General features: G+C 36.7%; 1 protein-coding gene across 1 annotated transcript in view; it reads right to left on the bottom strand.

The window, feature by feature from the left end:
• TG (thyroglobulin) overlaps positions 1–15,344 on the bottom strand; it is a 359,469-nt gene that overhangs the window by 262,202 nt on the left and 81,923 nt on the right. Inside the window, exons 21-22 of the mRNA XM_051971107.1 lie at positions 6,319–6,468; positions 2,924–3,094 (exon numbers count right to left, since the gene is read on the bottom strand). Of these exons, the coding sequence (XP_051827067.1) occupies positions 2,924–3,094; positions 6,319–6,468 (321 nt within the window). The remainder of the gene's footprint in view (positions 1–2,923; positions 3,095–6,318; positions 6,469–15,344) is intronic.

Below are 15,344 nucleotides of genomic sequence, written 5' to 3'. Positions count from 1 at the left end.
TAAGGAGAAGAAAGTAAGCAAAAGGCAATGTGTGCAGTAGACATAGCATCAGACTAAAAGCCAGGAGGTGTAGATTCTAATTGTAGTTATTCCACTAATAGCAATGTGATCTTGAATACTTCTCTGTGGGCTTCAACTTCTTTAGTTGTAAATTAAAGGGATTGATTAAGGTCAGGGGTAATTAAGCTTTTTTTGTGTCATGGCCCCTCCTTTGGCAGCCAATATAAAGCCTATAGAATCCTTCCTAGAAATAGGTTAAGTAATTGGGAATCAAAGCTCATTTTTAATTAGAGATTAATGTATTTTTTCCCATCCAAGTTCATGGATCCATCCATGAATCCTTTGGACCCCAGCTAAGAACATTTGAGTTAGATGATCTCTAAAGACCCTTGGAGTTCTAAATTTTATGAATCCTAGGATCATAGATTTAAAGCTCGAAGAGAGATTAGAAGCCATATAATTCAATAGCCTCATTTCACAAATGAGGAAACTAAGGTATAATGATTTGTCCAAAGTCATATAACTAGTAAAGTTCTCCTTTTCCAAGTCTGCCACCATAGGTAAAGGAAGCTTTTGGGGATAGCAGGAATTCTAGGGTTCCGTGATAAAGGCATATCATCAGACTCCCCTTATTCCCAGGTATTTTCTTACAGAAACCACTGCATTAGAGAACTGAATGTGGGCCAAGAGGATCAAGCCTGAACAATTTGATTAATGGTGAAGCAGGAAGTGAGGGCTAAGGAGTAAATTCAGCAGGAAATAAGTCAGTTACTGGGTGGTCAAAAGATTTAGACATTCCTGAATATAAGACAATACAAGGCAAAGCAAGAGTACCACCCCTAACAATAATTTCTACAATCTTCTTAAATGTCTATACATTTCTACAATCATCTTAAATTTTGCAAAAATACTTTCCTTATAATAAATACCTTTGTGAGATAGATAATTCCAAGTATAATTATACTCATTTTTTTGAATGGAATCTACTAGAGTCCTAAAGCTAATAAATACAGGAGACAAATATTTGAAACCATGTCACTCCTGACAAGTGCAAACCTCTTTTCCATCTGGTGAAATAATAACTTACATTTTACAAATTTTGTAAAATACTTGATAGCTTATGAAGTGCTTTGTTCATAACCATGAATAGTTATCATTAGACCCAATTTTATAGGTGAGGTAGCCAAGTCCCAGTCAAGTGAAACAATTTTTCCATAGCTATCAAGCTATAACTATTGGAATCAGAACTGGAATACATGTCTTTTAACTTGGAAACATATTAACTTTTCTACTAAAATAGGTAACATTGGAAAATAGTAGCCATGATGACACAAGGTAGAATTTAAACAGACTTATATTTTTTGAAAACTCTGAATAAGGCTATAAGAAAATCAGGATAAGACTTGCAAAATAACATTGTGCATGGATGAATAGACAGCAAATATATCATACACTTAGACACTTCTCATTGCAAATAATTCAGTTAAGAGTTATTCATCTATCATTCCATCCATTCAACATTCAGTGCTGCATCTGGTACATAGTTGGTAATTAATAAATGCTTGTTCCCATATTTCAACAACCATTTATTAAGCATCTATGAATATCTACTGGAAAAATCGACTTATGTGATTATTGGGCAAGTCTCTTAAGCTTTTTTTGTTTTAGTCTCTTCATTTATAAAATAGTGACACATCACCCAGGGTAAGGATCAAATTAGGTATTCTACTGAGTTCCAATGAACCATAATCTCATCGATGTGACTATACCCTGCGGTGGTACAGATTACAGTAGAACTATATCTGCCTATCAGATGAGTGTTATTCATCTGTTGCTCTCATAAATTCATTACGAGGGGAACTGGGGGCTTCCCTTATATTTTCTTGATATTAAGTCATTGCAGCTCAGGGCATATCTATTGAATTCCTCCCACTTTAACCATAGATGACTGGTGTCTCATTTTTCTTTGGCAATGTATGAACAAAAGAAAAATACTATACTATAAGGGGAATAAAGGATATGAAGGTACTTTAAAAAATAATAATGATAGTTTATATGTGTATAGCACTTGCTAGTTAAAAACTACTCTCATGAAAATATATTTTACATGAAAATATACATATATATTATATATATATGCATATATATAATCCATATCAGACTGTAGATGAAGAAAGAAAGGGAGAAAAATTTGGAACTCAAAATTTTATAAAAAATGAATGCTGAAATTGTCTACATATAATTGGAAAAATACTATTTAAAAAATTATTCATATGCATTCTCTTACTTGGTCTTCACAAAAACCCTGAAAGGTATGCTAAATAGATATTTTAAATCCCATTTTATAGATAAGAAAATTGAAATAAAGTAACCTAACAGAGACAATTAGGTGGTACAGATAGATGTACAGAGTGCTGAACCTCGAGTCAGGAAGACTCAACAAATCTGATTTCAGACATTTACTAACATATGTAACTCTGAGCAAGTCATTTTAACCTTGTGTGCCTCAGTTCCTCATCTGTAAAAGGAGCTGGAGGAGAAAATGGCAAACCACCCCAGAATCTTTGCCAAGAACCCCTCAACTGAGGTCATAAAGTGTCAGACATGAGTAAAAATGACTGAACAACAACAAATGACCTACCCACAACCAAAGAGCAAGTGTCAGAGGGGATTCTAAATCAGGTTTTCAGAATTCAAGTCCAAGGCTTTTTTTTTCTTGTACACAGTGATCTGTTTTGCGGGAAAGGATAAGTTGGCTGAAGGATAAGATCAAAAATGAACTTATATTTAAGGCTCATTCCTCAGCTGGATGACCTAAATAGCTCACATTTAATGATCTGAATGACCCCAAAGTGTCTTTTATGTCTTTCCCATTGTGGGTTTTCTCCCTAGTCCCTTGGTTGGTTTCTCATGTAGTACATACTTAGGCACTGGGAATCAGTTAAAGGCCCATCTGTTTCTGTCCAAGCCAACATCGTCCCAAGGCTGTCCACACAGAAGGATGTCCCATCACTCAGATCTTTCTGACTAGGAATGTATTCACCATCATCATCACATTTCAGTCCCAGTTCATTCCTCTGACAATTGGTGACACCTGCAAGGGAATATCAGTCAGCCAACAAGCATTTATTAAGTATTTACCATGAGCCCAACAGTGGATTAAGCACTGAAGATACAAAGAAAGGCAAAAATAAACCAATCAGTTTATTCTGTCTCCATAGTCTCCATAGTATCGGGAGGTTTCTAGGCAGCTTTTGCAGGCACCTAGAATGAATTCCATGAAATAACAGAGATTAAAGTCAGAATCTTATGGTGGATCCCCATTAAATCAGGCAGAATAGGAGGCTGTAAAGAGCAGAGTGATATCTGGCTCTTACAAAGTAAAATCCAATTAATCAATAAAAATTGATTAAGGGCCTACTATGTGCCTTCAAGAACTGTGCTAAGCACTGGGAATATAAAAAGAGACGAAACACAGTCCATGTTCTCAAAGAGAAACAATATGTAAACAAATACATGCAAAGCAAACTATATACAGGAAAAATAGAAAATAATTAACAGTAGAAGGGCACTAGAATTAAGAGGGGCTAGGGAATGTTCTGTAGAAGGAAGGATTTTAGGTGGAACTCAAAAGAAGTCAGGGAGATCAGTAGTCAGAGGAGAAGAGGAAGAGATTTCCAGGCTTGAGGGCCAGTCAGAGAAAATGGAAGAAGCTGAGAAATAGTGTCTTATTTATGGAATGTGCCAGTGACAATGGATTGAAGAGTAAGAAGACTAGAAAGATAGGAGGAGGCCAAGTTAAGGAAGGACATTCAATGCTAAGCAGAGAATTTTCTATTGCCTATGACAGCAAATTGCAGGCAGTAGTCCAGTTGGCTATTAAGAAGCTAAGGAATGGTGTGAGTATAGTGAGTAGGAGGGTAACCTGCCTAGAAAGTTCAAGCAAAAGTCGTCCCCTCTTGAGTCTGTAATCTCCCTTAGCCTGGCTGTCTGTATGTCTTCGCTGACCTGTCCTTTTTTCTCCTCCAGTACCCCTTTGCTCAGTGAACCTCTGATTATTCAGTTCAATTTGAGGCAGCCAAGTGATACACTGGTTACAGACAAAGATCTGAATTCAAATATAACCTGGGACATGCCCTAGCTGTATGACTCTGGGCAAGATATTTAATCTGATTTAGTTTCCTCATCTGTAAAATGGGAATAATAATATACCTATTTCCCAAGTTTGTGATATGGATCAAATGAAGTATTTATAAAGCACTTGGTATAATACCTGGCACATATAAGTATATTATATATATTATAAAAATTAGCTATTACATATTATTCACCAAACGTCTATTAAGCTTTTCCTATGTGTATACAGCTTTACAGAAAGACAAAAAGATGAATGAGGGACATAATCTTTGCTTTCAAGAAATTTATAATCTACTAGGAAGGATATGACCTGAATGCAAATAAATATTAAACACAGAAGATGATATAGAGGGGAAAGGTGGTGGTGGGGAACTCTGTAAAAAATGTTCCTGTAAGAGATTGAAAGGGAATTTAGATGCCATTAAATCATGCCCACATTTTATCAATGTGAAAACTGAGAGTGAAAAGTTGCAACTTTCCAGAGTCATACAACTAGGAAATATTTGTGGCAGACTTTAAACCTCTATTCATAACTCCAAATCCAATACTCCATCCCAAGATTTTTGAGTTCTTTGAGAGCTCTCCTCTTCTTCTGCCTTCCTCTGTCTCCCCCATATAGAGTAGGTGCTTTATAAATGCCTATTACTTGCTCACTAATATTAGAAGAGCAAGACGTCACTTTCTGACTTTCTGATCCACTACTCCACACACCTGCTCAGCTCTCCAGCTCACACAGAGGGATTCACTGATGCTCTCACCTGCCTGCTTCACACACCTGGACTCCTCCCTTGTCTTGCCCCATTGCTCTGGCTTAGTTCCCTGCTACCAGTTCCCTTTTTGGTAGAGTACTTATTATATACATTGGAACAAATTGCTCCCCCCTGCAAGGTATGTAATATATATTACCCCAAATCCTTGCAATGGACTCTACCTCTAGGCCACCCTCTCCGTTTATTGAAATCTTCCTTTGCTTTAATTGCCTAATAGTGGTGTCCCTTTCCTCATGAAGACTTCTCAAATTTTCACCTCTCCACACAAACTAACATGAAAATGATCTCTCTCTCTTTAAATTATTTTTAGTGTTTCGCCTGACTCATCTATATTTCATTACAGGCAAATATCATGATTATTTGTACATTATATCCCCATTTCACTGTAAGCTCCTTGGAGACAGGGACTATTGATTAATTAGTTAATGAGCCAGTAATCAACAAGTTTTTAAGTGACTATTATGTTCCAGGCATTGTGCTAAGCATTAGGGATACAAAAACATAAATGAAATTGTCTCTGCCCACAAACACTTTATATTTTATTGGGAGGGGCAATCAGGTGAGGTCTATTTTGTATATAAAAGTATCTACAATATACAGGTGTGTACAACACACAGGTATATACAAAATGGATGGGCAGTTAGATGGTGCAATAGATCTAGCAGCAGGCCCAGAGTCAGGAAGAACTGAGTTCAAATACAGCCTCAGACACATACTAACTGTATGACTCTAGGCAAATCACCTAAGGCTATTTATCTAAATTTCCTCATCTGTAAAATGAACTGGTGAAAGAATTGACACAGCACTCTAGCATATTTTCCAAGAAAACCTAAAACAGAGTCACAGAGTTGTGAAATAATTCAGCAATAGCAACAACATAAAATAGATGGAGGGAGAAGGGAAAAGGAAGGAGAAGACACTAAGAATTAGAGATACCAGGAAAAACTTCATGTAGTAGATAGAGCTTTTCTAAGAGACAGAGGCAAGATTCAAAGTATATTCAAAGTATGGAAAAAATCATTCTTATTTTTAAAAAATGCACAGAAATAGGAGATGAAGTATCACGGGTGAGAAACAGTAAAAATTTAAGTTTAATTAGTCTGTAAAGTGTATGTATAATAAGACTAGAAAGGTAGGCTGAGTCAGTAAGAGATCTGAATATCAGAGGAGTTTGTATATGATCCCAGAAGCTTCAAGTAGCCCCCAGAGTTTATTGGAATGGAGAAGTGATAATATCTTATCAGTAAGTTAGGAAAATAATTTTGATAATTCTCGGGGGCATGGATTAAAGTAGGAAGAGAATTGAAATAGAGAGATCAACGAGAAGGCTATTGCAATAGTCCTGGCATGAGATGACAGTATGAAGGAGAGTTCTCTTTTGAAGTAGGCTCAGAGGCATTCATTAACTCACAGTGACTTTGGCTGAAAGCTCCAGTTGAAATGGTGGATTTGCCTGCAGGACAAGGAACACAGGCCAAGCTGCCAGGCTGCTCTTGGTAGAATCCGAGAGAACAGGGGACACATTCTTCCTCCAGAAAATAGCTGCCTTCAGGGCAAACAACTATAAAGCAAAAAAAAAAAAAGAGAAGGAACACTAGCAAGATTTCATCTAAGCTTTTTGGTTACAGTCCCAAAGTACAGGGACAGATGAAATTCCTAAAAATATAGAAGTCTCAGGTTACCAACTCCATGCCCCTAGTTACTACCAAGAGCATCTCTGATATAGGTCAGAGATCTCTGGTTTTCACCCTTTCTTCTCTGGGTTTTCGCTGTCATCCCTCTCATTACCAGCCTGTCTGAATATTGCAATAGATTCCTAACAGATTTCTCTGTCTCTGGTCTCTACCTCCCTTAAAGCTCTCCTCCTTCCTTTAATCCTTTACCTGATCACATAATATTTGGAGGACCAGAATCAGCATAGCTAGTTATAGAGTGTTAAAAAAAAATCTATGAAGGACTTGAATGCCAGAGGACCACCATATTTGATTCTGGAGATAAATAGTGAGTAACCAGAGCTTACTGAATAGGGTAATAAACTTGTCCAGATTTATACTTTGACAAGCCGAGTGGAGAGTGAATAGAAGTAGACTTGAAATGAGGAGATTAGCCTCAAGATTCTTCCAGTAGTTCATAGATAAGGCCCTCTGCTTCTTTGCTTATTCAGTTCTTACTTATCTTTTAAAACTCTACTCAAATGCCAGCTCCTCTAAGAATTTTTCCCTGTTCCCTCCATTGGTAATGACCTGTGTCCTCAGATTTCATATAAGAGTTTATTTTTCAACATTCTAATAGATTTAGCATGTAGTATGGTGTTTGTGTCTTATCTACTTTCCCTTATATCTTATCTTTATTTCATCTACCTTTATAGTGCTGAGAATATAATAATTGCTCAATAAATGCATGTTGACTTATAATAGCACTTTCAAGAGATAATGAGGTGTAAAGAATCCTTTCACTAAATGACATTGTATTGTCATGGTTTTTGAGATCTTGTTTATGAAAATGTTATTCTATTCATTACTTTTAAATATTTGTTATTACTGGGAAATGAATATGGACTATAACATAGCATTTATACTCTTTTTGTTATTGTTTGCTTGCATTTTTGTTTGTCTTACCAGGTTATTTTTAACTTCTTTCTAAACCCGATCTCTCTTGTGCAGCAAGACAACTGTATAAATATATATACACATATTGTATTTAACATAGGCTTTAACATATTTAACATGTATGAGATTTAACATGTATGGGACTAGCTGTTATCTAAGGGAGAAGGTGTAGGGAAGGAGGGGAAAATTGAAAGAGAAGTTTTTGCAAGAGTCAGTGTTGAAAAATTACTATGTATATAAAAAGCTATAATAAAAAATGTAAAAATAAATAAATAAATATTTGTTATTTGGGTTCAGTTATGTCCTACTTCCTATGATCCCATTTGAAGTTTTCTTGGCAAACATACTAGAGTGGTTTGCCATTTCATTCTCCAACTCATTTTACAGATGAGAAAACTGAGTTAAATAGTGTTAAGTTACTTATGAGAGAAGAAGAATTTTCAGGCCCAATGCTCTATCCACTATATCACCTAGCTGCCCTACTTTTCTCCTTTTTACATGCTGAAGATTGAGCATGATCAAACTCATTGGAATTTTGTCAAATATGGAGGAAATAGTCTGTGAGTAAAGGCCCAAGGGACTTTTATGTATTAAAAGCATGAACTTTAGCACATGGATATTGGGGCTTCTATTTTGGCTGCTCAAAGGTCTTTTCAACTGTCTTTTCTATCTTCTAGATAATTGAGGCTAACGGAGAAAAATACTCTAATAATAATGAAGATAATGAAGAAGGACAATGGCCAAAAATTCAATGCAACTTTTTACACCTGATTTATTGGTATTTCTTCAGTAAGGAAGTGAGGCATAAGAGGCCAAGATTTGCCAACTGGCTTTAAGAACTAAGTTACCAGATACAGTATGACTTCAGGCTTTACATTCTAAGTAAGTTTAAAACCAGAGCCACATCTGGGGAATTGTATAATGTACCTTCCAGTCTACTACTGACAATTCATTTTTTCCCTCCAAGGACCCTGTTTCATTACCCATATGAGTCAGGCTGAGAAATAGCAAGCCCAGAGCTAACCTCATCTCTGGAACTGTGATTAGCTTTCAAGTAAGTGGTCTTAGAATTAATAATACCCTATCAGACTAAGCTCCCCTGCCTTCCTCTCCCCCAGCTATAGAAAGGCAAGAATAGAAAGAAAAATACAAAATATAACTTGATGACACATAATTTCTATCATCAGTCAGTGTGAGGAACAAAAGCATGACTATGTTTAGAAAAATCAAGAGATTTTAAGTTGTAGGAAGCTGGAATCACTACTTTCTAATTTTCTCTTTTAAGAAATTTCTAATTTGTCTGAAATTTTTTTCCCAATATCCAGTCATTATTTTTACTGGGGAGAGAACAACTACTGGTACTGACTTTTTCTTAGAAAAGCAAAATCATAAAAAATAAATGCATGATAAGTAAATAAAATTGACACTTCCTAGATAGATATGGATCTGGCAAGACTGAAAACCGGAGAGTTTCAGAAAATGTGTCATTAAAGAGAAATAGCATATCTGGACCTTTCTGTTTATCTCAGCAGTGAACCTGAAATTGTAACATTCACAATGTCTGAATCTCAGCTGAAGGTGGATGATGATTAATACCTACAGTAGAGAAAAATACTTGGGCATTTTCTGTTTATACTTCATTTGTAAGTTTAAGTAAAACTGACTTTGTGAAGGAGTAAAAAGGCTGGGATTTAGGCATATCCTACCCAGTGCTAAAAGCTATATAAGTTTGAAAGAACTTTATAATATCTTTCCTCTTTACCACTTCTTCCTCTAGCAGCTATAAAGCAATTGGTATTGCTTTACTCCTCTGACAAACCCCTCTGAAGGTGTTCTAAGAACATAGCAAAGAATATAAGATCTGCTGGATATTTCATACTGGCTCCTACCTTAACATGCTGGAAAAGTTGCTAGAACATTAGTTTGAGTGCTGATGTGGTAAATGTGCTAAGCAGAGTTGAGCATCTGGAAAAGCCTAGTTCTGCTCCATTTGGGGGCCAGCTTTTTTCCAGTCTTTCATGGGTATTGAATTGGTTTAATTCTTGTAGGGGTCTGTATTTTGTATTGGTGGGACAATGAAATTATCTTGAGGGAAAGGGATTGTTTTTTTTTCTTTCAAATTGTACTTGTATCTCCAGAACTCAGCATAGTGCCTGACACTTGATAAGTAAACATTTAATAAATATTTATTGACTGGATGTCTACTGAAACTCCACCAATTGCCAAGTTTTCTTGATTCTTCATTTTTCAATATGTGCCCCCCTTTTTCTTTTTGCTTTCCATATTTTAGATACCACCTGCTAGGTGGTACATTAAATAGAGCATGGGCCTAGAGTCAGAAAGATTCATTTCCCTGACTTCAAACATCTTATTAACTGTGTGATCCTGGTCAAGTCACTTAACCCTTTTTTCCTTAGTTTCCTCATCTATAAAATAAGCTGGAGAAGAAAATATCAAACCATTCCAATATCTTTGCTAAGAAAATTTCAAGTGGGGTCATGAAGAAGCAAACTAGACTGAACAACAGCATTTATTGCCCCTCATCTAAATTATTGCAAAATTTCATTTCCTTCTGCAATTCATCCTTCACAAAGCTACCACAAAGCTGCTGCTGCTGCTGCTTCTTCTTCTTCTTCTTCTTCTTCTTCTTCTTCTTCTTCTTCTTCTTCTTCTTCTTCTTCTTCTTCTTCTTCTTCTTCTTCTTCTTCTTCTTCTTCTTCTTCGACATTTGGGTTAAGTGACTTGCCCAGAGTCACATTGCTAGGAACTGTTAAGTGTCTGAGGCCAGATTTGAACTCAGTTCCTCCTGACTTCAGGGCTAGTGTTCTATACACTGCATTACCTAGCTGCCAGAAAGCATTATTCTTAAAGCATATGTATGATTATTTAATTACATTGCTTAATACACTGCTCAATAGACCTTTGAGCTAGACTTTTCTATTTGGATTTTAAAGCCCTTAGCAATATGATTCCAAATTACCTTTGTGTCTTCTTAACTATCACTCCCCTTTATATATTCTAATTTAGCTAAACTGTCTTTCTTATTGTTCACACACAATTCACTTTATCTCCCATCTTCATGAGTTTGCACAGTCTATATAGACTTCTCTCCTTCCCCATCTCTGTGTCCTTTAAAGTTCAGCTCATGGACCAAGTCCACTTTGCAATGGAGGTATCTATGAAATAGAAACAATATGGCCTGATGGAGAGAGTTCTGGAGTTAATATGTCTGTGATGTGCTTTAGATAACCTCCTAGGATTTAATTGCCATGTCATAAACAGGTTATGATTTGAGTTCATAGAGTCAAGTAACCCAAGATAGAGTAATTACAAATTCTTGTATTCTCATCACTTTAGGTGGTCTTCCCTACAAACACAGCATGATGTAACATGAATCAGGAAGGTATAGTGTGAGTTCAAGTTCCATTTCTGACATGTAACAGTTTTAGGACCCTGAGCAAGACAGTGACCCTTTTTAGTGTTCCTGGTCACTCTCAGACCTTAAGCTACAAAGTTATGCCAATTTGCATGGGAGAGAAATTTTCCTCACTGAGAGTTCCCTACACCAATGAAAACACAGCTGTGGACTAAAGTAAAAAAGCTTATGAACTTAGCTATTAAGTCATAGATTTAGGCTTGAAGGAGTAACTCTATCTATTTTTCTCTGGAGAATAGGACATTGGACTTGGAAGATCCTGAACAAATCACTTTATTTCCATGGGCTTGTTACCTCACTGTTTCTAAGATTTATTCCAGCTCTAACTCCATGAATATATTACTCTGATGCTAAAAGATAACTTGCAATCTTTGCTAGAGGAAAGAGCTTCCTGTGTTGTTTTTTTATATTCTTACATTTGTAGAAAATAAGAATAAAAACATTGCTCACTAGTCAGATTATAATATGTTGATGAGGAAAATATTCTACTAATTCTAGAGTGCTTCTGCAGTTTACATCAGAGACCACAGAATGTTATCTCAGAAGAAAAGCAATAAGAAGAATAGTTCTGTTAAAAATACAAATAATAAACGAGGCAGAGGACAGACTACAAACTTTGGTAAATCAGAAGCAGCTCACGTGGGGCTCTGGTTTTAATGGACTAGCCTGGTAATCACATTGCATGCAGGTAATTCCTAAGGGAGCAGCCAATGGCTAGGCCAGAGACTAGCATGTAAACACAGGCGTTAACAACACTGTTGTAAACAAAGATTCCATTTCCCTTATTATGTCCAGCCTCTCCTGCCAGGCATTCCAGTCTCAACCGCAATCTACAATCCCAGCTGATCCTCCATAACTTCTTGTTCCCTAGGGTAATCATAAGGGGCTTACTGGCTGCCCTTCCTCTTCAGACCAACCTCCCCAGTGACAGCCCCAGCAGATGAGCCTGAGATGATGACACTTTTCCACAGGACAATGCATTTGCTTGTGTGTATGTTTTTTTTTTTTCACAGCTGTATTCCAGATGTGAATTTTACATTGAGAACACTCCCTGCCTGTTCCTATACACACACACACACACACACACACACACACACACACACACACCCTCAAAATAGTCTTTCACTCTAAAGATAAAAGGCCAGATTTCACCAATCGCTTTCTAGGTACTGATGAAAGGTCAAGGTTGCCATTTTTTGCTTCTAACTGTACTAGCTAATTCTGGGGTATTCTACACTATTGGTGCCCTTAAGGGTGGTTTATTAATTATCAGTGAATGAGAAAGCTACAGGTGGAGGAAATGGAAATAAGAAATAAAGCCTATCTTGGACACATGCAGGCAGAGCCACAGTGTTAAGGGGCAATATAGTATGGTCAGTAGATCAGACAACAGATATTATTTAAGTGCTTGCTATGTGCCAGGTATTGTGTTAAGTCCTGAGAATACAAATAGAGGCAAAGTGTGAGACTCATATGTTTTAATCCTACCTTAAGTAACACCAGTTTGAACAAATCACTTAACAACTCCGGGCCTCAGTAGCCCACTTAATGCCTACCTCACACTTTATGTGTAAGATAAATTGAGATAAATATGTGTAAAAGACTTAATAAACTTCAAAATATAAAGGATGTCTGGAAGGAGAACTGGCTCTGGATTAAGTGAACCTAGATTTAGAGTTGATAGGACTCTACCTGCAAATGAGGACATTGGGTTACATCAGAGGCTTACATGGCCATAGGTGACCTCCAAAACTTCTGAGTGCAGTACCAAATTAAAATGTAATGGGTAAATAGTTAACAAAATAGGTTAAAAAAAACACACCAAAAACACATATAGTGTTTTATTTTAAAACTAAGTCAACATGTGGTCCTCAAGGATCTTCATGTGTGGTTCGGTGGCCCTTAATTATATTTGAGTTGATATCACTAGACCAAATGATTCCTGAACCTCCAAATCTACATCCTTTATAAATGCCAGTTGCTCTATTATTATATAAAGTGGAAGGGATCATAAAATTGATCTTTGGTATCCTCCATTTCTTTTGCTCTGTATCTCTTCCCCTCTTACTATATGATGTTTCCTCTCTAAAGATCCTAATACTTTATTCAATTCCCACAGAGATCTCCTATTTGGGCCTGCATGTTATCAGTATTGAAGGGACAATAGGGTGTTATAGGGCATGGAGACAGAAGAAAGCACAAGTAATCTCTTGTGTTACGTACAGAAAATTGCCCTGGATCTTCTCTTGGTGCTAGAGTTGCAGGAAATAGCTGAATAGTTACAACTAATTGCTATAAATGTGTTTAAGGCAGAGAAGGAACTGACAAATCTTGGATTGTATCCCTTAGAATTGATTGCATGACATGAAAGACACTGGCACAGGACTTCCCACCATGGTGTGCCCTCGATCAGAGAAGGTGCTGAGCTTTATGAGCAAAGCAGAATTGAAATAGTTCAGAAGAAGCATGAGATGTGCAAAATTAGAGAGACCATTCCAAATGTTCACAGGAACTATTTGTGCCCAATCCGTGGTAGAATGTTCCAAGCCAAAATCGGTCTGATCAGCCATAGTCAGACACATTGTAACTTGACTCTAACACATTGTAACACTCATAGTAGTGATGTCATCTTGGTGCTCTTTAAGAACAAAGAACAACCAACCATCTATATGGATTTAATAAAGTAAATGGTGAAAGTGAATAGAGTAAGGACCGAGCAAAAACAATACAGCTGTTGGGTGTGTGCTATATTCAGGGCTGGTCTTTCTCCCTTTAGGTTATAAAGGAGGGAGTAAAAAAGGGGGTGTTTGAGATCCTGGCTCATGGTACTTCCAAGTCCACCCTTAGGACTAGAAGAAGAGGTGATCAGGTTCAGCCTAGAGCTACCTGTTTGAATTATAGCAGCCAGAAATATTCTTGAAACATCTGGTGCCTTGGGCAAGAATGGTGACAGAGAGAACTTGAAGTCTTCTGGGAAGGGTACTGCTAGGAAATGCTGTAGGGACAGCCTGAGCCAAGAACCACCACACCTGAAATACAGGAAAGCCTTGGGGGAAACCTCTCAAAGATTCTAGCACATAGTGGACATTGAATAAATGTTTATAGATTAAGTTGGATTTTACACATGAGAAAAACAATAAAATGGAGACCCAGAGGAGAGCCTTGCTCATACATAATAAATAGCAATACTGAGATTTGAATTAAAGTTTTCTGAATTCCAACAATTAACTACTGAGGCCTTCTCCATCTAAGAGTCTGTGGTGAATTCATTTTACATGCATATTGAATTTCAGTGGCAGTTTCACTCTGATATGGAATTGGAAATTCTAAGGAGATTTTAGGAATAAACAGCAAACCAGGCCTGAGTCTAATTAATAATGCTTCAGAGAGAGGGATCCTAACTTAAGAGTTCATAGATAGAGTTCAGATGGCTTTATGAACTCATATGGGAAAAAAATACATCTTTATTTCCATTCATCTTTGGGCTCCTTTTAAATTCTATGTCTTCTTTAATGTATTTAAAAAACATTATCCTGAGACGGGGTCTCACACTTGCCAAAAAGGTCAATTATATAAAAAAGGTTAAGAACCCTTTCTGGGGAGAAATCAAAAACAAAAAAAAATTTTGAAATTTCAGAAATTATGCTCCTTATTTTTGCATTCCCAATAAAATGCTTTTTCTGTATATTCAGTGAGCTGTATGGATACAGAAAAGGCTGATAAATAGCCATTTCATCTTAAGTCTCTCTGGGAAAATTTTTTTTCAGCTCCATTCTGGGGGAAGTGGTTTCCAAAGCTACTTATGAAGTGAAGGAAGCCAACAACCTCATTGAATTTTAATTCAAAATCATTTTTCCCCAAAGCCATAAAAGGCTGTGCCTAAAACTTCCCAGATGGGGTCAGTGGAGCTCCCTCCACATGTTGACTCAATAATACTTCTGAATGTCTCAAAAATTCAAATATATCACCCACACACCAATGATAATGACACCATTTTCCATTTCTATGACTCTTTAAGTTTTGCCCAGTTCAGTTTTCAGAATGCAGCTCTGAAGAAGACAGGGAGAATATTATTAATTCTACTTTATAAAGAAGAAAACTGAGATACAAAGAGATGCTAAGGGCATTGCCGGGATAACACAAAAGTGTTCATGGATGGAAAAGCAAACAAACAAAAACCCTGAATTTTCTGGCCTGGTCTTTTTTACTTTGTGCTGCTTCAGCTTTTTTCATAACTAACCCTCCCTTTTCTGGAATCTGTCAGAAAGTTTTCAAGCATAGATATTTCCATCTCCCAGGAAACAGTGAAAATAAGCACCAATTTTGGAGTTAGAGAATGTAAGCTGAAAGCATATGTTTAATATTTGTGACTGGGTAAGTCACTTAAATTCT

This window comes from Antechinus flavipes, chromosome 1 (genome assembly GCF_016432865.1).
Source record: "Antechinus flavipes isolate AdamAnt ecotype Samford, QLD, Australia chromosome 1, AdamAnt_v2, whole genome shotgun sequence".
NCBI classification, from domain to species: Eukaryota; Metazoa; Chordata; class Mammalia; order Dasyuromorphia; family Dasyuridae; genus Antechinus; species Antechinus flavipes.
Note: the sequence above shows the minus strand (reverse complement) of the source record. Positions and strands in the feature narration are given on the sequence as shown.